This window comes from Aquila chrysaetos, chromosome 2 (assembly GCF_900496995.4).
Source record: "Aquila chrysaetos chrysaetos chromosome 2, bAquChr1.4, whole genome shotgun sequence".
In the NCBI taxonomy this organism is placed as follows: Eukaryota; Metazoa; Chordata; class Aves; order Accipitriformes; family Accipitridae; genus Aquila; species Aquila chrysaetos.
In genome coordinates, this window is record NC_044005.1 from 3,591,754 (window position 1) to 3,618,695 (window position 26,942).

The 26,942-nt window shown below is 53.8% G+C and overlaps 1 protein-coding gene across 12 annotated transcripts in view; it reads right to left on the bottom strand.

Moving 5' to 3' along the window:
- Positions 1-26,942, bottom strand: part of TRIM9 (tripartite motif containing 9) — a 70,323-nt gene that overhangs the window by 13,524 nt on the left and 29,857 nt on the right. For 10 of the 12 annotated variants that reach the window (XM_030002504.2, XM_030002494.2, XM_030002484.2 and 7 more), the window contains exons 2-7: positions 17,382-17,477; positions 16,804-16,926; positions 7,764-7,874; positions 7,024-7,177; positions 4,070-4,227; positions 656-794 (exon numbers count right to left, since the gene is read on the bottom strand). In XM_030002504.2, coding sequence (XP_029858364.1) covers positions 656-794; positions 4,070-4,227; positions 7,024-7,177; positions 7,764-7,874; positions 16,804-16,926; positions 17,382-17,477 — 781 coding nt within the window. The remainder of the gene's footprint in view (positions 1-655; positions 795-4,069; positions 4,228-7,023; positions 7,178-7,763; positions 7,875-16,803; positions 16,927-17,381; positions 17,478-26,942) is intronic. The other 2 variants (XM_030002462.1, XM_030002525.1) reach the window with 1 other exon arrangement.

Genomic DNA, 26,942 nt, shown 5'->3' on the forward strand with positions numbered 1-26,942 from the left:
TCCACGACGGATTAAGTGCCTGGTGTGATAAATGTACTTAAAGTTGGGCGGGGAGACTCTTCTGCAACCTGCAAGGGAGTATTTAATAGTCTAACTGAGCGCCTGCCAGTGTGGGGGTGATGCAGATGATGCCGGTGTGGTTGCCTGTACACCCCGTGGGTCTGTAAGGACACTTGTGCAGCTCCACGGTCCCTCTGCTCTCTGTCATAGACTGCCAGGGGCTGAAGGAGATGTCATGTGGTTATGGCATTGTGCAGCGATGCACAGCCCTTAGTGTCTCAGGAGCAATGTTGATGGTGTTTTGTTTTAAATGGAATTAATGAAAACATCTGAGCTTCCCTTTGTGCAATACAAACCCTGCTGCAACCGAAATTTAAATACCTTTCTGCAGGATGCCTCTCACTGTACCTCCCCAAAGAACATCTTCTGCAAAGGAAAGGGGTGAGAGGGAAATTCTGGCACCGTTCAAGGCTCCTGACATAACCTTTCCCCTCCCGTCAGCACTGGCTTTCCTGCAGTGATTGCTGAGGTACTGGAGGACCAGCGGAGCGGTTCCCTGTATTGCAATGCTAAGCTTGGCTGTGCTGGACGGGCCCCACGCGTGCGTGTGAGCAGTGTCTGAGCGTGTCGGGCTGGAGCTGTTGCAACGCCTTACCCTCAGATGTCTGGAGGACCAACGTCTTGCTGTAGGGGCTGACTCCTGTTTTGTTGAAGGCTTTGACACGTGCGCTGTACGTGCTGTTGAAGTGAAGCCCGTCCACCGTGCACATGGTCTCCTTGCCCACGTACACCTCCTGCAAAGCAAGCACAATTAGTGCCCAGACCACCGAGTCCCAGGGGTGGGAGAACAGCTCCCTGTGGTTGTGATGCACAGGGTTCAGCCCTGCTCTGCTACCTGGCGCAGACTTATGAGCACTGGATATGGCTAAAGCAGGAAAAAAAAAGTCTATGATTTGTTCCTTGACAATACTTTGGGCTGCATAAAAACAAGCGTGACCAGCAGGTCGAGGGAGGTGATTCTGCCCCTCTACTCTGCTCTGCTGTGACCCCACCTGCAGTACTGCGTCCAGACTCTGGAGTCCTCAGCACAGGAAAAACTTGGACCTGTTGGAGCAGGTCCAGAGTAGGGCCATGAAAATGATCAGAGAGATGGAACACCTCTGCTAGGAAGACAGGCTGAGAGAGCTGAGAGAGGTTGTTCAGCCTGGAGAAGAGAAGGCTCCAGGGAGACCTTATTGCCGCCTTCCAGTACTTAAAGGGGACTTCTAAGAAAGATGGGGACAGACTTTTTAGTAGGGCTTGTAGTGATAGGACAAGGGGTAATGGTTTTAAACTAAAAGAGGGTAGATTCAGAATAGATTTAAGGAAGAAATTGTTTTACACTGAGGGTGGAGAAACACTGGCACAGGTTGCCCAGAGGGGTGGTCGATGCCCCATCCCTGGAAACATTCCAGGTCAGGTTGGACGGGGCTCTGAGCAACCTGGTCTAGTTGAAGGTGTCCCTGCTTGTTGCAGGGGAGGTTGGGCGAGATGACTGTCCTGGTTTCAGCTGGGACAGAGTTAATTGTCTTCCTAGTAGCTGGTACAGTGCTGTGTTTTTGAGTTTGGTATGAGAAAAATGTTGATAACACACTAATGTTTTCAGTTGTTGTTAAGTACTGTTTACTCTAAAGTCAGGGATTTTTCAGCTTCTCATGCCCAGCCAGCAAGGAGGCTGGAGGGGCACAAGAAGTTGGGAGGGGACGCAGCCAGGGCAGCTGACCCAAACTGGCCAAAGGGGTATTCCATACCGTGTGATGTCATGCCCAGTATGTAAACTGGGCAGAGTGGGGGTGGGGCGATCGCCGCTTGGGGACTAACTGGGCATCGATTGGTGGGTGGTGAGCAATTGCATATTGTGCATCACTTGCATATTCCAATCCTTTTATTATTACTATTGTCATTTTATTAGTGTTACCATTATCATTATTAGTTTCTTCTTTTCTGTTCTATTAAATTGTTCTTATCTCAACCCAAGAGTTTTACTTTTTTTTTCAATTCCCTCCCCCATCCCACTGGGTGGGGGGGCGTGAGTGAGCGGCTGCATGGTGCTTAGCTGCTGACTGGGATTAAACCACGACAATGACCTTTAAGGGTCCCTTCCCACCCAAATCATTATAAGATTCTATGAATACAGCGCCATAAAAACAGTTTCTGTAGGGGAAGGGGATGCTATTCATATTGGACCAAGTCACAAGGCATCAATCCCAGCCAAACTCCCACTGAATCCCAGAAGAGCTCTGCCAGAGAATGTATACAGACTGAGCCCAGGACACAGAAACATCCTTGCAGAAAACAATTTTGCATGCTCTTGGGTGGCAGGATCAAAGCGTTCCTTGGAAGAAAATAAGGTGATCACACCAAACGGGTGCTGACTCACTGGTGTGCCACGCTTCTGCTGCTGTAGCTCCATTCAGAGGAACGGAGCTGTGCGAGCACAGACAGCGGTGAACAGGCCTATGGGCTACCGAAAGACACGGCTCATAAAACCCTGTGTTGACTTGTAATTAGCAGATCCCGTGACAAAGCCCTGTTTGCTGCCCTTTGCAGCGCAGATGGAGGCTCTGCGCAAGCAGCTTGCCTGCGTGGGAAACCTTCGCTGCCCGAGCTGCTGGGGCCATGGGGTGCTGCTGCTTCCAGAGCCAATGCTTGAATCTGGCCCCTTTCCTTGCAGGTGGGTGCATGTCCCCAGAGGTTGTAGGGGTGCCTGCACGCTCCCCGGCACTGCAGAGCAGAGATGATGGCTTCCAGCCCTCCGGACACCCTGAGCAGGGCTGGGAGCAGCCCAAGCCACAGCAGACCTGGGAACAGCGATAAGTCAGTGCTCGGGGTCAAGGAGCACAATGTAGGTGTCCTAACGAACCGGGTGAGATTCGTGATGGGATGCTAAGGTGGCCCTGATCTACCTGGGCTCCAGCACCCATAAAGCTCTCCTGCAGCCAGCACCCCATGAGAGAGAGCACAGCTCCCACTTCACCGCCCCAGGCTCACTGCAAGGAGCCCCTTTTCGGCTTGATGCCCAAAGGCAGAGTCCTCTTGCCTCAGGACACTGTCCCAGTCTCTCCTGCCTGTTTGTGTGGAAGGTAGCTAACAGGCTGGGCTACACACTGACCTGCTCTTGGCAGGGACTGTCACCTGTACGACAGTCTACACTACCAGCTTGCTGGGCAAATCGCTGCCTGACATGGTCAACTCACTGTTTTCGGGCAGGAGAATGGCTCAATGACTTGAGAAGCCAGAGATGTTCCCCTTTGCGGCACCAGTCGTGTCCCATCAGCTGGAGCAGCCCCCTATAACCCTAGCGGCAGGAATACCATGCACATCCAAGACCCTTCCCACTGCTGGTGGGACAAGAGAAGACTGGTGCACTGGGGAATTGCCCTCACCTTGCCAGTGTGGCTGTGGTGAGCCTCGGTCTCCCCAAACCCAGCCGCCTGCTCCCTTCTCTCTCCAGATCCCACCCATATCACCTATCTTCTGCCTCAACTCTGCTCTGGTTCCTGCCTGCCTGAGTTTCTTGTGGATGAATTCAGAAAATGCAATGGGCCGGTCCCTGAGCCTGCTCTCAGTGGATGTGAACACACCAGGATAATTATCTGCATGTTGGATCAGAGAAAAATCTATTTTAATTGTGTAAGTACAGCAATTTAAAAGCCCTTAGGCCTTAAACACCTCTGCTTGCTAGCAGCCGGCAAACCATGATTCTTTCATGGCAATTAGCATACCTTGCATGAAATATTTAGCAACCTAAGAAGACGGAGCTTCAAATGTGTTCTTTGTGTTCGCAAGTCATATTGGTCACTGGAAACGTATTTCCATCCCCTCAAATAAACTTGCCCCCCAAAAGAGACCAGAGCTTGTCTGCACTGTTGGCTTCCCTGGGCACCCCAGCAGCGAGCCTCATGTTTCCAGGGAAGGAGGGGACTTGTAAAAAGTCTGGGGAACTCTTTGGTCACTTCATGGCAGGGCAATACTGGAGCCAGCAGCAACACCGTGCTGCTGGGACTGGCTTCGTGGTCCAAGCACCTACCCTGAACTGGCCGCCATTGCCGTCATCGAGCTCCAGGATGTAGCCTTCCACCTGTACCGTCGACAAGGGGGGCTGCTTCCAGGACAAGGTAGCACTGTTGTTGTGGGTGCAACACTCCTCTAGCTGCAGGATCGGGGGGGCCGGCACTGGGGAGGAAACTAAACACAAATTAGTGTAACCCTGGCTGTTAGCACCGCAGAAGAGGAGCAGGGGGATAGCCGTGGCACGCACATTTCAGCTGGAGCGTGAAGGATGCCTTTATTGCCTTGGAAGCCAGCACGGCACAAGGGATGTAACTGTGATCTTGTGGGTTTGGGATGGGGAGCAAGCAGAAAGGACTGTTATCCAAACAAGCTCCACCAAATTCCTCCACCCTGCAGCCTGGTGAAGCTGAGATTTCCCCAGAGCTCTTCTGCTCTCTTCCTGTTTTCTAATGAATTTTGGTGAAATATGGCAGTGCAACAATATACCTGGTATAGAACTGCCTGGACTCTTCACAGTAGCCGTTCCCAAACCTGGGACACTCTCCCACACGCTCTGCAGAGCTGGCTGCAGCTGCGGGCCTGGCTTTATCTACGACCCAGCAGCAAGCACTGCTCTGATTTTCCATAAAACACATTCACTGCAACAAAATAAGCAATGCCGGAGCAGCAGAGACGAGCCTTGGGACATGCAGAACAGGGAGCACCTGATCTTTCTGCCATGGTGAAGTCTGTCCGAAAAGGGGAGGCAACTGCACAAACTGCGAGACTTGGTGAAGAGATGAGTTTGTCTCTCAACTATGCTGTTTTAGTGCCAGGGAACGATAGCCATCGACCTGCCAAAAAAGGCTCAGGGTCCCTCCACGCTGTCCCAAGCAGAGCACCCACTCCGGGGGTTCCTGTGGGGCCCCCAGGGCTGCCCCCTCTGCCAGCTCAGCCAGAAAACAGCCCTTGCTGCTGAAGACCTCCAAGCACCACAAGCACATTTCAGAGAGGTCTCCAAACAGGCACCAGATGGTCCCTGTCCTCAGCCTCCGCACCCCTCTGGAACTGAAGCTGGAAGCTGTGGACCCTATAGCCTCCCATCAGCTACACAGGGGACATAAAGGACTGTCAGGGCTTTTTCTGCTCACACTGCTGTATTTGGGCATCCGCACATGTGTAAGGCAGCCTGCTCCTGCTCTGAAAAGCATGGAGGGGTGACAGCACGACAGGGAAAGGGGATGTCCACTGATACATCCCATCCCCTGGCGAGGGACAGCCCTCCCAAACCTCCTCTCAACAGAGCTGCTCATCTTCCATCCTCATCCTCACTGCCTGAAGTCTGACAAAAGCCAGCAAAAAAAAGACATAGAGAATCCAGACAAGATGTGGAGGAGCCATGGATGCCTGGGAGAGAAAAGACAGACTCGCTAGCAAAGGTTCACCATTCATCACCTCCCTCTGCACCTCGTCCACCTCCTGGGTTGGATGCTCAGCGGGAACCACCAGGCTGAGGGCCTGGAGAAACCGAGTGGAGAAAGCCCTTGTGTTACAGCTGATACAGCAGACGAGATGCTGCTCGTGCCCAGCATGTGCTGGCAATTGATGTGGCATGCCCTGTACCTATTGCTCACCTCTGCTCTTTATCGAGACCTCTGGTGTTGCCCTGCCTCCCCCAGTGCTGTGACACGTGTTTGGGATCCAAACCCAACCTTCTGCAAAGTCTACGAAATGCAACAACTTATTTCCACAGCGAGGGTGAGACGAGAGCACAGCCTCTGTCAGCTCTGCCCTGCCTCCGCAGAGGAGGGCGGGCAGCTAAGCTAGCAGCAGATTTGCTCTTATTAATTAAAAATAACCCTCTGGGCTAAAATGAAAGAAGGGAGGGTAGGAACACGCTAACATCTCCACTACGGGTGTGTAAGCAAAACAGTAATCCAGCCCTCCCTGGGTTTGGCTCCCCTCGCTATCAAAAAATGTTACTGACACTTCAAATTAATGGTCTGGCTAATGATGAGCAACTACAAGCGCTCCCAGCAACCATGCCCAATGCACCCTTCTCACTGCAGCAAATACCAGCGGGGCCATTATTTGAAGATGCTCGTTATCTCTACAGAGGAAGCGTGTGGTCAACAGCCTTCCTGTGTCTGACCGCTGAGAAATGCTGGTGTGTGCAAATGGCTCCCGAGTCAGGAAATCCAGCCGTGGCGGCAATGAAGAGCCATGTCAGACCCGCAGCTGGTTGCCTTTCCTCCAGGCAGCTCATTTGCACCACCTGAAGGTACAGGCCTACGTTCAAAGTCCTCCTGAGCTTCCCTGAGTCACAGCCCATGTCCATCTTCTCTCAGCTTCCCGGGGCTTGCCAAGTCACAAATTGCTCACAGGTCGCAGCGGTTCTCTGCTTCCTGCAAAGCGATGCAACTGCAGTGGCTCTCTGTGGTTCGGGAGAGTGCGCACAGAGAGAACGGAGAATGAGGAGGAAATTAAAACGGAAATGAAGGTCTAAGACAACGGGGAGGAGAGGGGAGGGAGCGAAGACGCCGAGATAAGTGGAGTGGCTCTTTGTGCCTTTGTGTTTGGACGGACAATGTGGCTGCCCACAGCAGGCAGCTTGCTAGCTGGCCCGTGCCAGACGCAGCTCAGCACTGAGCAAGCGAGCATGTGTGAGCAGAGGTTTGGGAAGTGCCTTGTGCTGCTCTTGAGACCCCGGTCCCAACCTGCAGAGTGCTTTCTAATGCACTGCCAGGCAAAACCAAGCTCCCGGCACCTTCATATGGCACACAGTTGCCCAGGGGTCTGAGACAGGGAGGCAGACAGCTGGCCCAGGGGTGCAAAATACGCAGGAATGGGCATAACTCTGGGTCTGCGGTGCCCAGTCTTGCTGGGACAAGATGAGAAATTCTCCTCTCCTGCCCCTTCCCTGTGATGAGTTGCATGGAAGCACTCAGCATGAGCAGATGGGCTTTTGAAAGGCACTGGAAATATTCTTACCTTTCATCTGCACGAAGTCGAGCTGATGGATGGACTGTAGCAGAGGGGCGTTGTCAAGGTTCAGGTCAAAGTCCGTGGTCATCCGGGGTGTGAGCGTCCCCTTTCCCCACTGGTCCTCAGTTAAGTGCACTCTCCTGATGAGAGCGTCGGAGATCTGGTGGCAAGGAGCAGCCTCAGCTATCGAGGGCCACCTGGGCTGCACGCTGTGCCTCGTCCCTACCCTGCTCTCCTCCTTCCCTGTGCCTCCCAGGCTGCCGTTTCTGCCCCTGACTGCCAAAGGTTGGGACATCACACGTGGTTTCTAGCATCGCCCTTCGCTGCAGCCTCAGATTGCCAGAGGGACCCCAGGAGTTTTGGGGACTATTTTAAAGGCAGGGTCTAGTACCAATGGGACCTGCCCAGGAATGAACGGTGGGATGCAGTTCTCAAGTGCTGTATGTCCTTCTCTCGCTGGAGAGCCAAGAGACAGCACATCACGATCACTGCTCCGGAGACACATCACCATCTGCTGCAACCCTCTATTTCTCTGGTCAGAGTAAGAAACGTCCCTGGCCTAGTTCTGCTTTTCTCTGTGAACCTGGAGGTGATGAGAGGTTGGCCCTTGATTTTATGGCTGGAAAAGCTGGGGACATCATCCTGGGTGTAACTCCTTTGACTCTGCTGCATTACCCCAGGCCCTCATCTGTGCAATACCTCTCCTGCTCCCCCCGTAGCCCAGACGTGAGCAGCTCCACACCAACCTGCAGGAAGCCGCTGGGGTCGTTCTCCTTGATGACCTCCAGGCAGTACTCCATCAGGCCCGTGGTCTGGCGCAGCTTGACCGTGCAGTGAGAAATCTGGTCTCGCACCACCTGCAATGGGACAATGAGAGCAGCGTGGCTCAGAGAGGTTTGGGAGACGGGGAGCAAACGGGCTTTGGTGCCGTGTGGGCACAGGGACAGGGTCAGGGCAACACGAAGGGAGACAAGGACTCAAAGGAAGAGAAAAAGGCAGAACTGGCTAAGACTCGTACACCAAATTCCAGATCCTTGAAAACCTGGGGAACAACAACAAGCCTCGTTTAGCTCAAAATTATTAACCCACATAATTATTCAAAGCAGTAGGGAAGTTCCTTGCTCTGTCTTTAATTAAGACAGCTTCCAAATGACAGCTTATGAACTCCATGCAAAGCAAATGCCTACCTCCATAGATACACAGCTGCTGCTGCAGCCCCCGTGGGAATGCCCTATCCATCCTTGGCATGGAGCCGGGCTGCGGGGTTGGATCTGGGGCAGCTGCACCCAACCGCCCCGGGTGAGGAGCGAGCCTGGTATTTTGGTATTTCCAAGAGGAACGAATGCACCACCTCCCCCAGCTTCAGCTCTGACTACCGATCTGTTTGAGATGCTCATCTTCCCATCAGCTGAGATGGACCACACTGCAGAATTGCCTCATTTCCTCCCCTGGCTGCATCAGGAGTCTGGGGATGAGCTCAGAAGGAGAGGTGTGCCAGTGAGAGGAGATAAATCCTGCACGCCTTGTGACAGGGCTCCCTACAGCATGCCAAGCTCTGCCTGGGTCTGCCCAGCCTGCATGCTAAAGCACGTCTTCTTGCACCCATGGATGGCTCCCCCAGGGAATTCTGTTTCAGCAACCCAGCGGCAGAGTACAAACAAGCACGTGGTTTGGCCGGTGCCCGCGGGCTCTGGTGACCTTCCCTGAAACACGGCGGGGAGGACAGGGTTCAGGCTCTGACACCGCGAGGGTGTATTTGGAGGTTGGCTGGTTCCTCACGTTGAATCCCTGCAGAAGGAGACAGTGCAGGTCTGCACCCGGTGTCAGTGGGATTTCTGTCATGGGAGATTGGCAGAGCAGCTCAGGAAGAGAGATTTTATGCTTTAGAGGAATGTGCTCATGGCAGGCAATTATTTTTTTTTTCTTTTTTTCTGGAGGAGCTTTAAAGCTGTGTAAAGTTCTCCACTAGGACTGAACAAAGCTACGCAGCTCTAGAGGCCACAGCTATTCAGGATGTTACAGACAGTAAAGATGAGCTTTGCATCAGCATCTGCAGCTGCAGTGCGATAGAATAGACTGCAATAAGCAGCGATTAACATTTCTGAAAGCACAGTTGTGTCCTCGGCACCGCAGTCGGTGAATCCCAGAGCCCGTGTGCCCACCGCTCCGTAGGCACAGCAGCGCTCGAATGACCACCCTGGGCTGAGGACCATCTCCTCCTGTGAGCATCCCTACTGGTCTGAGGGACGGGGAGGTGAAACGAAGCACGTCAGCCTCCTGCTGTGAATGAACCTGCGTTTCAAGGGGGGGGCGATGACTCCTGCAGGGCAATCAATCACATCATGTGTTGCTTAATTATAATTTAATCACCTCTACTTAATCACCTAACAGGAAGAAAAGAATTACCAGTCTTGCAGCTTGGGACAACGTATCTGCTTCTGTGAAATGCCACGAAGCACTCTCCTAGCCGGCTCCTGATTTTTAGGGAGCAGCCACTCCTTGCTGCTTTTAGCAATCCCAGCCTGATGTTTCCAGCCTGTGGCAGAGGGGAGCCGGAGCAAGCCCAGGCGCTGGGGAGGGGGCTGCAGCCAGCACACCCCATGTGCAAGGTGGACAAGGCAGCAGGGGGAGCTCCCATATTGCTCCTCTAGACCAAGACATGCGTATGGAGTCTTGCAGAGATGCTGGATCACTCTGAGATGGGGCTAGTGAGCAGCATGATCGGCACACACCGGTTTTGGCCTCAAACGCTGTCATTAGAGGGAAGAGTTCATTCAGTGTCAGTTTCTAACATTTGAGTGCACTGGGATGAAGCAGAGGCAACAACTAGTCCTGGAGATCTGGACTCCTACGCTGACCTCTGCCAAAGGCATGGGCAAGCCCCTGGACTTCTTTTCTCCATGGGGATGGTCAGTCCTTCAGGATGGGATCCAGAAGGTACAGTGGGGGTGCAAAGCCTTGCAGCAACCTGCAGCCCCTGCCATGCAACGCAAAGCGGCCTCTTGTGTTAAACTGATCTCTTCTGCCCAAAGAGAGGGTGCTGGGGAGTTGTTCTACTCCTGCAAGGGTTGTCCACTGTGTGGATGTTGGGTCTCTCAGCTGCAGATCATGGTGTTACCACCAAGTGTGAGATGAGCCCAGCCTGCAGTCTCCAACCTTGCTGTTAGAGCATAAACTGACTGCACCGACCGAGCCAGAGAAAGGTTTTGCCTTCCCTGCCTGCTGGGCTGCAGATGGGCAAGTGGGCATCCCACCTTGAACACCCAGAAAAGCAGCCTTCTTCTTTCATGTGAGACCCCTCTCTGGGGAAATGCACATGCCACCAGGAAGACAGCAAAGATGGGATTGGTAAAACAATCTTCTTATCTTCTTTGCAGCTTAAATCTCTGTCTGGTTTGCCCAGGATAATGAATTTGAGCCTCTCCCTGCCTGAATAGATGCTTTTGAAGTATTACCAGCAGAATTGCCATCTGCTACCACCAGCCAGACATGAGCCTCCAAGAAACAGCATTTGCTTGGTGAAGACAGGCACGGTGTCCCAGGACAGTCCTGGACATGTGGCTGGCTCCCCTGGCACCCACTTGGCCAAGAGACGGCGTTACCGGCGAGGCAAGGGGACCTGCCACCGCCGCTCTGGTGTCAGCGTGAGACCTGCTGGGCTTCCTGGCACTGGGAGGAGGGAGCTGGGGGAGATGCCGGCCCCGGCTTTGCCCCTCAACCCTGCTCATTCCCTGGCAGCAGGGTGAGGTCAGGCCAGCGCCAGGCAGCTCCAGGCTGATTAATTACCGAGCTTCCTAGCAGATTATCCCTGCTAATGAAGGTCTGGTCCGGAGTGGAAGTGCTTGCTGCAGGCTGCCATGGAGGCTACATAAATCTTTATGCACGTGTGGGTGCAAACTGAGATACAAGAAATTCCATTTAAACTTAAGTAAAAGCTTTTTTTTTTTTTTAAAGGTGGTCAAAGACCAGAACAGAGAGGCTGTGGAGTCTCCAGCCTTGGAGACATCCAAAACCCAACCGGAGGCGGCCCAAGGCAGCCTGCTCTAGGTGCTCAGAAACTGCACCCGAAGCAGCGGCTGCGGCTCTGTCCCAGCCCACACCTTTTGCCGCAGCGATCCTGCCCTTCTGTAACTCTGTGATCCCCTTTGGGGACCAAGCACCTATTCATCTGGAGAACTAGAGCATGAAACAGCAGTTTAATTGCAGCATCTACACAGCAGGCAAGCCAACAGTAGAAATCTATGTTTCCCTTCACCACCAACAAACTGTTTTCAAGGCAAGGTGAGGGATCTTTGGTTGGGACCTAGTGGGGCTTCATGGCTTTACAGTTTCTGCGCTCTGCACAAGAGAAATGGGACACAGACAGGAACAGCGAGACTCCAAGAAACACTTTGATTAAGGAAATGAAAGGTTTTAAAAATAAGACATAAACATCTCCCACACCTTTGAAAGCACAGTCTAAACCCAGTGGGGCCAGTGAAGCCCACAAGTTTTCCATGCTGTTTTTTAAGCATCCTGTAGTTCTCCTCATGCATCAGGGATTTCCACTCCCTGGGGTACCTCAGCTCCCTGTTAGCCCAGTAATGAAGAGCATTTAGATTGCAGTATTCACCAGATCACCAGGAAAACCAGGCTGCCACGAATTCTGCATGGAGGTAGACAGTTTACAAACCTCTCCTGAAACTACACGGGTAACACACCTCACTGAACGGTGGCATCTTGTGGGAAAGGGCTAATGGCTCAGCTGGCGAGGGGATTTGGGCAGCTCCATACATTTTGTTTGTGGTCGTTTTTATCAAATGCCTTTTTTTCCCTTTAGGTACCAAAGGAGGCAACAGCCAGAACCTGGCTGCTAATTACAGCCTATAAAAAGGACTTTTGCTGTGCACTCACAGCAGCTCACTACTACCTTAAAATAGGAAATTTATTTCAAGAGCTTTTCTTCCCCGTAAGATGACATTAACTATAATTTACATTTTAATACAGCTCCTAGAAGGCAGTAACATCTCCACTCATCTCTACTTAAATGTCTTCCTCACCTTCCTCCTCTTTTTAGTACTTGGCTAGATAACCTGTTTTCAAGGCACTCAACCTTACTTGAACCTCGTCTCCTCAGCATCTGGGATGAGTCCTGCTGGGGATGTCACACGGAAGACACGGAGCCTCCTCACCCCACCGTGGCCAGGGTACGGTCACCCGCACGGTTGTGTTACGGGGAGCAGTGCTGCTGCGCTTCGCCGCCGTGCTGCAAACCCAGATGGAAAAATCCCAGATGGAAAAACCCCCAGGACAGATCCCGATGGTTTGATTGTGCTGAATCCCACGACCACTCGTCCTCTGAACAGAGCATTTCCAGGTGGATGTTTCCATGGTGACTCGTCTCTTGCTATTGCGAGAGGAGGCTCAGGCTGGAGCCGGGAAAAGCAGAGCTGCTGCGTTAACAACCCCGTGCGATGCTGGCGACAGCACGTCCTGGAGGCTTGCACAAGCCTGTTCTGATCAAAGGCTTCTGTATGGCACCAACAAGTGTGGGAAGGTGCGATACGGAGACCTTGTCTCCAGTGCAGAGCCACTGAACGTGGCACATGGACAGATGCTATGGAGGACAGACTTGATCCAGCTCTTCAACAGAATAAGAGGAAAGCTTGAGGGACATCAGAAAACCAGAGGCATCCCCTGCAGCCCGATCACAGCTCTGCAGAGCTCCTTGTCCTCAGTGCCCAGCTCCTGCTGCTCATGCCCTTCCCAAGGTGCTCAGACACCACGGCAAGGGGAAAATAGTGCAGTGTGAAGGGATTTGCAAGAGAAAGCAGCAGTGTGGTATCTGCATCTTTGGGAAACAATGCACCTCGCGATGAGCTTATCTGACCTGTGCGTCCTGTCTGGTGTTTCCATACAGAAATGGTATGGTACAAGAAAGCAAACCTGTGCTTCTGTCCCGTTTCTCATCCTTTCACACCAGTCCTGATCACCAGTGACCTAATCCAACGGGGGACAACAAGTTCCCTTGGGCTTCCTGGAAAATCCTGACTGTAACCCCCTAAAGAAGGATCATGGACCAGCATTCCATCTCTGGAGATCCAGCGCTATGGACAGGAGACCTTGGTGAGTGTTTCCTATATAATTAGCTCCCCCGGGAAATGTGACAACTGCTGTTTGCCTGCAAGGGCTCTGCAGCCAAAGCACTGTGGTGAAATCACAGCCCAAAGACATCCTATGACCTGGAGGCCAGAAGAAGGCCAGAATGGTCCACCACACTGCTGAGAGCTTAAAGGAGTTGCAAGCAGAGCTCGGTCTATGTGTGCTGTGGACTGAGAAGATTTCTTCCTGGGGCAACACTGCAGGGAAGCCTCTGTGTCCCCTGCACAAACCAGCCCGTGCCGTAGGGCATCTTCCCTTGGGGAAGACCATACTGGTCCTTTGAAAACCAGGGCCAGCAATGAGGAGCAGGACAGCCATGGAGACCTGTCCCGGAGATGGAGCACGCACCTGGCCCCAGTGCTCCTCCAGGCGTTATTTTTTAAAGCCCAGGTTCTTAATCTGAATCCAAGTATAGGGGGAGGTTGGGGAAAGGCAGGGAAATGTCCCTTCCAAGTTCATTTCCTCCCAAACCTCTCCCCGCTCTAGAGTAATTAGTGTTGGCCCACAGGCAAACCTGGATTTGTGCCCGCCTGCATGAAATATGTGTCAAGCCAAAGTAGGTCAGTCCCAAAGTCGAGCTGACCCCAACTCTGGGTGCTGCATGGAAATGGGAACTTGGGCTCTCCAGTGAAAGGCGCCCGCGGCACCGCGCCAGCCGGCAGGCTCTGTCCCTCCGCGCCTCTCCTCCTCGCTCACGCAGTGCCGTGCCGTGCCGTGCCGGCCGACCTCCCAGCAGGCAGGAGGGACAGCCCACGGAGAGATCGGCTGCAGCCAGGACGCTGCGGCTCCACGCCGGCTGCTGGAGCAAAGGATTCGGATCTGAAAGGGCTCCTGGGTGGCACAGCTATCTCGCTGGTCAATCTACCTGCTCATCTCCTCCTCGGCCGAGATGCTCTGGGCAGCGGCAAGTGGACATGCAGGCCAGGCTAGGCTGCTCTGAACTGGTCTCCTGTGGGAAGAGGTGAAGCTATCACCACAAGCCAGCAGCCAGTGTTGTCCTGTCCTAATGTGTACATCAACGAGGACAAGCCCCACGGTCCTGCAGGAGGACCCACCATGGGTCCAAATTCAGTGCAAAGTGCGTGCCAGGGCATGTGTAGGAGGAGATGGCGCTGAGCAAGCAGCATGCTGCTGCGGACGGGGCGGGTGGAGGTGGCCCCTCTCCTGCACAGTCTCGCACCCTGCACACCCTCCTTCCCGACACCGTGGAAGGATTCCTGCTCCCTCTGCAACACTTCCAGTGCTCCAGAGCCTCGGAGCGAGAGCTGGGGGCTTTGTTATCCCCTCCAGCCTCAGGCAGCAAGAAGGATGTCCCGTCGGGAGGCAGCTGCTCCAGGCACAACGCTGCTTCCCTTTCATGTCTCCTCGCGTTCCCCTGACCCTTTGAGCGAGGCCAGCCCAGTCCGTGCCCAGCTGGAGCTGCAGGTGCTGCCTTTGTCCAGGGATTTCCTTGGAGGGGGCAAAGGGGAAACCCCCACGCAGCGATGACCCGGGCAGCCCCTTTCCCTGGGTGACAGAGCAGGTGGGGACGACAGCAGTGCTGGGGAAGGGGATGCGGGGGACAGGCTGCAGGGTTGGTGGCAAACGCTCGCCTCGGTGGCCTGGTGTGGCCAGGGGACCCTGTGCGTGCACAGTGAGGACAGCAGGGAGGTACCCAAAAAGACTGAAACTCTCCTGCACCCCCTGTTCCGTCTGCAGCTTGTGAAAGCAGGCAAGACCCTCTCCGTCCCCATCCCCAAGCCAGAGGGGAAGGGTGTACGTTCACCTGGGCTGCGTGCCAAGGCTGCGTGTCCCAGCCTGACCATGCTGAAACCCCGGGAAGCAAATCTCAGCGTGCAGGACTCTAGCTGGCACTCGGGTAGGTCACGGCTGCACAACTCTCCCCATACAAGCCTAAGACCAAGGCAGCACCACTGCGTTTATTACTTACCTCCTCCATCCCCGCAAGAATTAAAAGGGAAAATCAAATAATTTCAGGCTAAAAATCTGACCAACACTCCACAGGCTGCAGAGCAGAGGGGAGCAGCTTCTGGATTTTAAACACCAGCTGCTGTGATGCTACTGATAACTGGATGCAGGCTCGTGTGCCACATCTGCCGGAGCACACAATGCCACGGAGCCCTTCCTGACTGTGCAGCTCCTTTCCCACGGCTTCTGGGGAGCTGCAAGAGCTCAGTCCTTCAGGGAAGGAGGCTCAAGGGCTGATTTTAAGAGTCCAGCCTGAAACCCAGGGACCTTCTTCTTTTAAGGGCCAGGCCTGCCTAATGACAGAGCCTGGCTGATAATAAGAGTGGATGGAGGTGGGATGTACATGTACATGTGCTGGGGGGACAGGCGATACAGTAAGAGCAAGCAGTGGGATGCAGATCCTTTCCTCCGGCCAAAAAGTGAAAGGCCTCTGTGGGTTGCGCTGAGCCGGGAAATTGCTTTGTGCTGCCCAGCTTTGTGAGAGTTTAATTAACCGTGCCCTGAAGGGGAAGAGGGAAAGAGAGCCCACCAGGCAGTGGGGGTCCTCTCTGCGCCTAGAAGACAGGTTGGCAGCATAGCATGCCTGTTTGGGGTTGTGCTTTATTGTCTGAGCACTGATGCTGGGCTCGGTCCCACAAAGCTGCTATTGTCCATCTCCTGATGGAAACGCTCACAAGCCCTCGTGTTGGAGTGCCCATCGTCTGCAGGCAGACCAGAGGCTGGTGGCCTCCTCCCTCATTTTAGGCAGGTCCAGGAATTCCTCTGGGAGCCTCCTGGGTGGCCCAAAGCAAGGCTGGGGGGTATGCAAGTGGAGCCAGAGAAGACACCCAGATGCTTCTAGCCAGAACACTGAAATGCCCTTGGAAGAGGGACTCTGGAAGTACAAAGTGACATTGATGCGAAATGCCTCAGCTGGCCCCTATCAGTGATGGCCAGGGTGCAACTACCTTGTCCAACAGATACTAGGCACTGCTACACCAACTCCATCACTCCCAGATGAGATTTGGCCCTTTGCTTCCTTTCTCAGCCCCAAACCAGCTGAAAAGATGCAGTGTAGTGACTGCAGGAATGACACAAGCCAGGAGCCCATTTTCACAGCTCAACGCTCATGGTGAGAGCTGCATCTCAGCTCCCCCAACACCAACAATTCACCTCTCAGTGCAGCCACCACCCTGAGGCCATGAGGTGCTCACCAAGTATAGAAAATAGAGAATTTCTGCTCCTGCCTGATGACGAAAGTGGCATCTCATGACACCAAGTGCCCCAGAACTTCAGCTGAAGCCAGCAGAAGTTACAGGCACTCAGCTAGGATTATGCTAGTAGCTCGGAAGCAACATGGGACATGAACAAGGACATTTTCCAGCCTGTGGATGCTGCACACATGGCTCTGCTGACCTAATGACTAGTAATTGGCCCAGTAAAGGAGTAATTCAGTGGGAACCACCACCTGGAAGAAGCAGCGCTTTGCTCAGGGCCTGTCACGCTGGGAGCGGGCTGGTCATCTGCAGCAAAATGGAATTTAGCTAATGTGAAAAGCAAGAAGAGCGGCTTTCCAGTGCCCTCCCCACTCCTCCTGCGGCGCTTCACCCCAACAAACAGCATCACAATCCTCATCCCCGTCCGGTGGAACCCTGCAGAAAGCTCTCTGACCACCCGAGCTGGTGGGTAGGGGCTCACCTTTAGCTTGTGCTCGTGCTCCTTGTTGACCCGGGACAGCAACTGGGCTTTCCTTCTGTTGAGGGCGTCGATGAGAGCGTCACACTGGGCCACCAGGCAGGCCTCGAACTCCACGCTGTTCTCCTGTGGATCAGAGCAGAGTATCACAGCCTGGGGCATGTCTCCATTTCAGTCGGGAAACCTGATTTTTTTTTTTATAGTACCACATGGGCCATTTTTATACGTGTAGCTGCACCACTGCAATTCACATAGCATTAGCACATGGGGTGCTTACGCCCTTGGCTCATGGCAAATGCGGTGGTGGCAGGTGAGAAACAGGTTTGGTCCATCCTGCCACATCCTTGAATCTACTTATGGCAGAGATGGGAAGGGCTGGGATCTCTGCTGCTCCCTCCGTGACACAGGCAGCTTTGGGAGGAGCAGTCTTTGGGAAGGCTGCAGGGGGGTAATACGAAAAGTCAGGTGTGGGACCCTTTGGGAGAGCACCCACCAAACCAAGCTGGGGAGATGGGACAGAGGATCGCAGAGAGCAGCTCATCCTGGTGGGAAGGGACTGTTCCTCGGCCAGGACACAGTACCTGGATTTGCTGAACCATGTTGCGGAGCTGGACCAGGAACTCTTTTGCTTCCTTGGCTCTGTCTGACAACCCGTTCAGGGCCTGGGAAAGCTGGCTCTGCAGGGGGAAGAAAGAGCGAGGTCATTTCCATGTCCTGGACTCATCCTTGTGCTAGAGGAGCTGATGCGTGTGCGATTAGGGCTGGGGATGGACTGCAGCCCAGCACTGCCTTCCCGGGGTGTGCAGCCTTCAGCAATGCATCGAGGTGTCCTTCTGCCCCTGCTGCCCTGAGTGTAAGGAGAGGAAAAGGAGTGTTAGCCATCACCACAGATGCCCCAGGTTTGGGAAGCAGATATTCAGTGTCCTCCTCTTCCACAGGCTCCCCTGCGTGATCAGGGACAAGCCACATCCATCCTGGGTCGCAAAGTGAGCCAGTCGCTACCTCCCCTGAATCTGTGCTCTCCAGGGAGCCAGACACCAAAAATCCTGTAGGATCTGACCCACGTCTGCTGAGGATGATCAGCAAAAGGGCACAGGTCAGGCCACCTGAATCAGACTGAAAATCTCCCAGTCCCTCCTGAAAGCCAAGGTGAAGCAGGATCTTCCACTGCCACGCAAAATACTGACTGCTCCTTCCTCCTCCGGTGCTAGGGGTGGGAGCGCACACCCACAGCCTGCTCCGGCCCGCACTGAGCTGAGCGGCATAACATGCTAATAATAATGATTATGTCTTGTGCTTTTTCATTTTTGTGGCACTTTCCAAACACTAACTCAGGAATCTTCCCCTTTTGCAATGATTTCAGTAAGGGTTATTATCTCAAGAGCTGGGCAAATCACCCATGACAATTTACCTCTCAGAGAGATTTTGCCTCTTTCATGGGCGGCAAATTGCCTGCAAGCACCATGCAGGTTTTGAGGTGTGATCCTTCTTTGCAGCAGACGCAGAAGGGAGCCCAGAAGATGGCTGATGTCCCCAGATCTCTAAAAACCCAATGCGACCATTCCTCCTGTGATCTGGCACCTGCCCCGTTGTGCCATGGTCCCCCAGATGCCGGTGTGGGAAGAGGGAGGAGGTGAGATGGGAGAGAGGAGCAGGGGGAGTGATGGTGCAGAAGGGATGCGAGGTCACTGGAGCGCAGCACCTGCTGAGATGGCGCTGGGCTGAAATCAAGGGAAAAAAAAAAATTGCTATCAAAGAGACAAGGTAGCAAACAAATGCCGACCATTTAATGGCCCAGAAAATGACCTTACTGCTGCTTCCCCAGGAGATGTTAATATAACCCTAGCGATTTCTGCATTTCCTTTGTAATTTATCGCGCCCGAGTCATTAGGATGTGGAGCTAATCAGCGAATGCATCTCTAATAAAAATGGGATTGCTAAGTCAGCTCAGCAGGTCTCCCCATCTCTCTCCTCCCTCCCTTCCCTGAGCAAAGGCTGGAGGAGAGCCGAGGCTGAAGCCCGAGCTGCTCCCCACGCACTGGCAGCCTCCCGCACCGCAGGGACAACCAGCCCTGCCTCATCCTCTCTGCTGTGACCCTGCAAAAGCCTCCATCGCCCTGCTCCATGCTCGCCCTCCGCAGCCCACGCACGGCTCCAGCCCTCCCAGATTTAGGAAGATGTCTTAAGCCCCGCAAGGTGGTTTGCTGAGCACCGAGCGCTGCAGGGCCCTGGTCTTCGATAACGCAGGCAATTAATAGAGAAAATCAGTAGGAGTTTGTTATGTTTACAAGCTCCTCATTAAAATTGCAGCATGGTGGTTTTTTTCCTTTAATAAAGTCTTTGGAAGGCTTTTTTTTCTATTGACTTATATTTCAGAAAGGGTATCTTTATATCAACATAACTCTTTGAGGCTTTCCTAATGGGAAAGCATTTTAAATGTGCTCTTAAAATTTCGTAAGAGCTCTGTGACACTGTATATGGATGGGTTAAAAGATGGGATTTTGGTCCGCAGATGAACACTGGGGGAGAGGTAGACAGCCGAGGAAAACGCAGTCAGAACAGAAAATGGATGGTTTGTTGCCGGTTGCTTGGAATGCTGACCACGGAGATAAGAGAGCTGAGCAATACCGGGGGAGGACGGGCAGCGGGCTGTTGCACAGCACAGCTGTGTGCATGATCGGTGCGTGACTGCTGGACGATGACAAGATGCCGCATGTACAAAGCCCATGAACCAACAGACAGGGTGGCTATGGCTCGTGCAGCACGCCTGGCCAGCGACCACATGTGTCATAGGCTCCCTATGTTACAACTGAGGAGTGTTTTGGCACCCGCTGGCCATGTGTGCTGAAACCCGTTCCTCTGCAAATGTATAAATACTGGGATTTCTCTGAAGAGCATTGGGCTGGTGTACGGCGAGGCCACAGTTGCCTCCGTGGGGACGCCCACGTAAAGCTGGCACCTACCGATTGCTGGGCTGAGCTCGCGGCACAAGATGGCACAAGAATGTACGGATGGTCCATCTTCCTCACAGTCCTCGGGTTGGTAGGTTAACTTGCTTTACAAGATACCCTTAGCATAACGCACATCTGTAGTTAATAAATGCTTGCTTTTTCCCCTTATAGTCAGTGTGTGTGTGTTTGCCTTCTTGGGAATCCTCGAAACCACCCTAAAACAGACGCCCGTGTGCACTGTCTATGTGCAGCTCCTTCACCCCGGACACCCCCCGACTCACACCACAACGGCTTTCACGGCGCAGCAAGCTTTGAGCCTGTCCACAAAAAGAAAAAGATGGTCCACTGCCTTCAGAGCATCCCTCCCCGTGGTCTTACACTGCATCCCCCTTCTCAGCTCAGCTTTTCCCTCTGCTTCAGATGTTCTTGATGCCACCAGTGCCTGCAGGTGAGGGGCATGAACTAGCCAGGAAACTGTATTTTTTCCATAATTGTAAGGTTGGTGAGGTGCACAGTGGACACCCTGCCCCATGCCTCGTCCCCGGCATGGAGAATGGGGTGCCAACACCAGCGTGCCCAGCTCACAGCGATGTGCAGTAAGAGCTAGCATCGCCTGTGCAAAGCTGGCGATGCCAGTTCCTATGTATCGGTGGCCACAGGTTCCGCACTGGACACAGGAGCTCTAAGGTTTGGTTTTTCATCAGCATGAGCTTTGTGCCGATCTCCAAGAAGGGTCCCCACCACACCGAGGGTCTCCCGGAGCGGAGACCTGTTCCTGGACACGTCCCCTTTGAAACAAACATCTGCCCAGCTCTCCCGCTGCATCCCTGTTGCTTATGGCAAGAGTCACCCCGCTGGGGACTCAGAGCTGCAAGCCATCACTGTTAGCCCATTAAACAAGGTTAATTAATGCTATATGACAACAGAGCGCGTATGGGAATGTGCGCGGGGACTCGCGGGCATGCCTGAATGTACTCATTAAGGGCAGCGCTGCAGGCACAGTGACAACGTGATTCATAATCGTATGCCACAGAAAAACAAAGTCCTTCTGGTTTCTGTTATTATGTTAATAAGTCAGAGGCTGCGGAGAGAAATTAAAGGACTGATTGGGTCCGTAAATTCTACAGGTACCTTCCATGACCCTTGGAGCAAACCCAAGCTTTAATGCAGTCTGTCGCTCCGGAGAAGGATTTAATCACCAGACACAGAAGGCAGAGTCACAGGTTTCCCACAAGCGTATGATCTACATGGAGGGAGCAGGAGATGGAGGCCCAGGAGTCCTCCGCGCAGGAGCAGGAGGTTGGAAGGACCTCAAGCCTTGTCTCCTGCAGGTGCTGTAGGAGACCGCAGGAAACAATACTGTTAGTATTTCTGACACATGCTGGAGGGATTTCCCCTTGCTGCGAAAAGCTGGAACATCGCACTTTGCATCTCCATGTGGAAACAAAATCTTCGGAGCTTCTCAGGGCTGGGAACCCCGCTCTGGGGACCACTATCCCCCCGCAGAGCACTGGACAGTGGATGGAGACCCAGCATCCTCCAGCATGCAGTGGGCCAGCCAGCTCATATGCACTGGACCGGAGCAGAGTCCCACCCTGAGCTAGCACAGGCAGGGGAATTAATGAGTGTGAAATGAAGAAAAATTCCATTTAGCGGCATCTTAAAATCAAGTGAATTTGCTCTTTGCAGAAAGCTGGCCTATTTTTCAATGCTCTTGTTTCAAGGCAGTAAGAAGAGACCTCTGTAATTCACATTAACATTAATGGGAGCTAAGCATTTAAATCTCTGTCCCCAGAGCACTTAGGAGGGAATCTGTTCCCTCTTTGTGCTCGCTAATAGCTCTGTAACCCTCCTTCCCAGGCACAGCTGACAAAGGGATTTCTGTCACCCTTTGATTCTCCCTTGTCCCAGAGCACGGATGAGCACAGTTGGTGCAGAAGGCTGGTGGCTCAGTAGTGCTGAGTAGGCTCCAAGAAACAGAGAAAAGCAACATTTTAAACTCCGCATCATCTCTCAGATGGAGCTGGTCTGGTTCTCCTCCTGTATAACCCAGCTGCCAGCAATGGAGCTTCTCCAGGTTTACCTAGAGGTGAGGAGGGAGCTGGGCCTGTTATTTTAGGAGGTGCCGGGTCCCGCTCGGCATCGGATGCTGGAATTGCGGAGCCGGCTCTGTGTGACAGCTCCATCTGGCATCCCGAGAAAAGCCTGAAGTTAGCTAGCGTTGGCCACCAACAAAAGCGAGGAACAGTCGCTCTCGTTTCAAACCCAAACTTGCTCGCAGGCTCTGACACTAGACAAGATGCCTGGAGTATTCAGGAGAGACAGCAGTCTCCTCCTTTGCTCAATGGAGAGGGGGACTCGTCTGCAAGCCGAAAACCAATTGCTAGCCCAGGTCTCCAAGCCAGCTAGCTGGAAGCCCCGCTCGCCGTGCCCCTGCACGCCCAGGAGCTGTGCAGCTCTGCGCTGCCGGCCCCTGACCCGCAAGGGCTGCACCCACACGCGGGAAAGCAAGTTCGTGTGTGATGGAGAAAGGTCACGAATTCAAACGAGGTCAAGAAAGGACATTTCTGTTCAAGGCCAGGCCGAATGTATGCCCCAGTGCAGCATCTTCTGTACAATGGTATTCTTCCAGCCTCCAACAGTTCACAGCTCAGGAATGTCAGGAGGCTGGCATGGCTTTCAGGTAGCCTGTGTAACCCCCATCGGATTTCTCTTCCACAGAACTGTCCTGTCTCCTTGTGGACTAACACAGGCTTTTATCACCCATGAGGTCCTGTAGCAAGTTCACAGCTTAAGTGTGTGCCCTGTGAAAGCCACCTCCTCTGGGCTGCTGCAGACTATGCCTGCTTCAAAGGCCATTTGCACCTAAGATTTCAGGTGACTGCACCTCCTTACCAGCCACAGATGGGCTAGGTGCTTCCTGTCACCCCAGGACAGAAAACTCACCCCAGAAGAGCTCTCGGCATTACACTGACAGCCCAGTACCTGCTCTGACATCCCAAGTGTTGCAACCAGCCCCTGTGTCTTCTCTCCTTCCAACCAAGTCATCTCGCGGCCAGTTCCTCTTGTTGGAGCATCCATACGGAGGTAAAAGAGAAGAGGAATAAGCCACGGCAAGAAAAGATGCTGTTCCCAGCTGTTCTGCTTGTACCCTCGAAAGGATGAGGAGCTGTTCACAGATGCTGGAGTTGAAGTCATGTGCTTCTTTCTTTTAATTAAAGCATAGGACCTACAGCCTTTGAATCTTGAGGCAAGCTTACTGTATGTGATGCCTGACTAATTAAAATGGGATGTTTAATTAAACCTTGCATTCAGTCAGGAAGTTGATGAAGCTAAACTGCTGCTAATTGGCTTTCGGCTCCAGTCACAAGAGCCTGACTTTTGGATTCCACGCTGCCTAAGAAGAGAAACCAGGAGCTCCACCTGGAGCTGCAGGCTGGGCTGAACCTGCCCCTTGAGACTCGAGCCTGCACCACGGGGCAAGGGAAGACCAGACCGGACAGTGCCATGTCCTGGGGTCCTGCAGGGGCTGATCCTCATGGGACACGGGCGACTGTGGGGAGCCGGCTGTGCCCTGTGCTGCGAAGGAGCCCCGGGGGAGACTCCTTCCTGAGCCTGCTCCCAGCAAGGATAAATGCCAGAAGGAAACCATGCCCTCACCCACCTCCTCGTTCCTCCTTTGCTCACCTGACAATCGCTCAGTCGCTCCTCCTGGGCCTGCTCTGCGGCTGACTTAGCATCGCTGCTACATGCCGACTGCTAAAATCCCCAGCTGCTCTCCAGCAACACCCCCGTGCCCGCCGGCCATGCTGCCTCCGCTCCCACTGAACAGTCCAGACCCCTTCCCCGTTTCCCTTGCACACATCCCCAGACTGTATCAGTGATCCCTGTGTACTTACTCTGATGAAGACAAGTAAACAAGCCTGAAACCTACTCAGAATCAGCTCTGATCACTGCTCACAGACGGCAGCTTCTAGAGCTCTGCCCGCCGGCTCCTAATGCGCGTGATGTGACGTGACACCACACAGGGCTAGGCACTTACTACCTGTGCACGTGTAAGGAGACCTCTTACCAAAAATGCCTTGCACCTCTGCAGCTACTGCTGTCAAACCTGAACATCCTCAGAGGTCCTCCTCTCTTCCCTTCCCTTCTGCTCTGCCAAGCCCTGTCCCCTGAAATCGCACTGGAAACGCAGATGTGCGGCAGACAGCGGGTTACACCCCGAGACAACCTCATCCCAAGGCAACCTCACCCTGAGCCTGTGTGCCCAAAAGGTCGGTGGAGAGCAGCGCTTTCATCGCAGCCCGCTCGCTCTCTGCCCGCTGAACTCCTCGGCGCCTTCAGAGAGCAATCAGGCAGCAAACAGCCTCGAAAGCTGGAGACCAGTGCTCGCTCCCAGGCCCACCCTGGCGTGCCTCTGGCAGGGATGCAGAGTAGATGTAGGCAACTGATGCTCTGTGTCTGCAGGGATAGCAAAGCCGGACTGTCTTAGTTGCTAATAACTAACTTGGAGCCAAGGCTAGCAACAGGAACAGAGCATGGGTCTGAATTTCCCCTCTCCAAACACCACACCATTCTGCTGCCGTGTATTTGACATTGGTCCAGCTCAGGTTTTCCTGGCTTCCCACGAGAACGATGAGCTCTCAGCCTGACATAAAGCTGCAAATAAAGTAACAGACGGAAGAGCCTACGCTTGTCAGCGGGACGCATGCACACACGCACAGAGCCAGGTTTGTGAGCAAAGCTCCTGGGTGCAAACTGCAGGCTAGAAATCAACCCTTAGGAACGGCTCCTGCTGCCCCACTGCAGACAATGGGGGAAGCAAGGGATGGGAAGGCAGCAATCGCTACCGCTGTGTACCGGGGGCCTTGGTTCTCCTCCTTCATTGCAGTTATGCTGGAGAAACTGAAGGAGGAAGATGAAATGTAAACTATTAAGATCCAGCAGCCCCTGGGAGAGGGGCTCCACAAGGAGAGGGAGTCTCAGGGCCGGGCTGCTTCTGCTGCCTGTGCAGCAGCCCGGAGGGCAGCTGGGGTCTGCAAAGCAGATAAACCTCCGCACATGCAAGGCGGGCTGGTTCTCTGGAGCGGGTGGGCATCAGCAGAACTGATTATCTCTGGGGCAATTTGTATTGACGTTGGAGTTAATTCCAGGGCCTCCAGAGGGGCCCCTGTGTCTCTGGAAGAGGCAGAGATGCCGCTACACCCACGACTATTAATCCTAGACCCCGGCGGATCCTCCTGGAGGAAGCACGCAGCCCTTTGCCACTTCAATGCTCAGAAAAGCCCAGGCAGCACCTGAGGAGACAGGTTCTCAGGTGTCTCTGGACACCTGAGATGGGGACACTTTGGGGTGTCTTGCCTCCGCAGTGGTAACACCCATGTGCAGCTCCACAAGGATCCCCAACCCTGGCTGGTGCACGGGTGAGTTACAGCCTTTTCAGTGCAAAAGGAGGGATGCGGTGAGTTTGGGATGCCCAAGGGTCCAACCTGGCATGGCTGTATCGATCTGTGTGGAGCAGCAGAGCACCCAGCTCTCGACTCCTCTGCAGTGCTGAGGGCACCCAGTGTCCACAGACAGCAAGCAGCAGGTGCTGAGGGTGCTCAGCACCCTTGGGGACACAGACTGTGTTTTGTGTACAGGGAATTTTCCTCCTGCAGCCTCCTCCTTTCTCTCATCTCCCACCCTTTCCCCCTGCAGCAAGACATCAGACTCACATGTGCAACCCAAAGCTGGCGGGAGGAATCCTCGCTCCAGAAGGGACTGTGGACCAGGCCAGGATGGAGGCAGTAGAGAATTCAGCTGGGAAAAAACCTCACATCCCCTCTGCCAGGCAGAAAGGCTGTCTGCAGCCCTCCCATGAGCTGCGGGAGGCGATGCAGTGGTTTTGCCCCATGCCAAGCCCCAAAGCCGGGCTGCTGCCTGCCAGCTGGTAAGATTTTTTTTAAAGCCACTTATTTTTTGATAGCATTGATAACAGAACAGCAAAGCTGTTCTGGGTGCTGCAGCGGAGAGCACAAATCACTGCCAATCCTGGCAGTGTCAGAGTTGGAGGCCTTATCAGCTCAGCCCAGGTTGTTCTTATTTATTCCCATCCACCCCAAGTCAATGCTTATCAAGGCGAAATCTTGCACGTGGACGCACATCTGTCCTCCCCTGCAATAAGGAGCTGTCGCAGGGTTATGGGTGTTTCTTGGGTCTGGGGAGGGCAGGGCAAGGCAGGGTCCCAGGAGGAGCGCTTGGGATGTCCCCGTGAAGGGCAAGCCCTGAGAGCTCAGGTCAGGCACCGAGGGCAGCTGCCTGCCCCACACGAGCCTGGATGTCACCAGGATGCCCGCGTGCTGCGGCACTGTGCTGGCCTAACCGATTCCTTCGGTACACGGCTAAGCCTGTGTCTGCCCAGTTTCTGGGTCCAAGCCCTGTGTTCGTGGGATTGCTTGCTTCCTTGGGATCCCCATCCTACCACATCATCTCCCCTCTGCTCCCTGTGAGATGATGATTGCAATAAGTAGCCAGGAGCCAAAGCCCCCAGGACCGATGTGCTGTCACTTGGGCGCACAGATGGCCCTGGCCGCTGGCTTTGTTCACGCAGACACTGGGCCAGTGTATTTCCTCAGCAGGCAGAACTGATTCAAAGGCTCCAGCCTGGAAATAAAACAAGGATATATTCTTTTCAAGCGTGACCTTGCTAAAACCCTTTCATTGCCTCCCATGTGGCTACGGGATTCCCTGGCCCTGGGCAGGCATGTTGCTCTGCCTCCTCCCAGCCTCGCTGTGGGCAATGCTGAATTCATGCTGAGTTTCTCGCACGTTTTATTCAGCCCGGTCTCAGTTGTAACCTGCAGTAGCAGTGGCAATGTCCGTCAGTCCATCCGTACTAGCACGGCAACTTGCCTAGCCCAGCTCGCTGCCTGACTGCCCAGAGCCCCTCGCCCTGCACGTGTGGCAGAAAGGGACGGGGGTCTACGCCCTGACCAGCCCCAGGCTTCAGGTTTCCTCTCTGAAAGGAGACTTCTAATGTTTTGAAAATGACCTGCTGCGACTTGGTTGCCAAGCCCTAGAACTGCGCATTAGCCAGCACTGGGGACGCTGCTGGAAGCAAGAGACTTAGGGTAAAAACATCAATTATTCTCTTTGCATGGACTTTAATGCATGTAATTGTTACGCCAAAATTGTGGAAGAATAACTCTG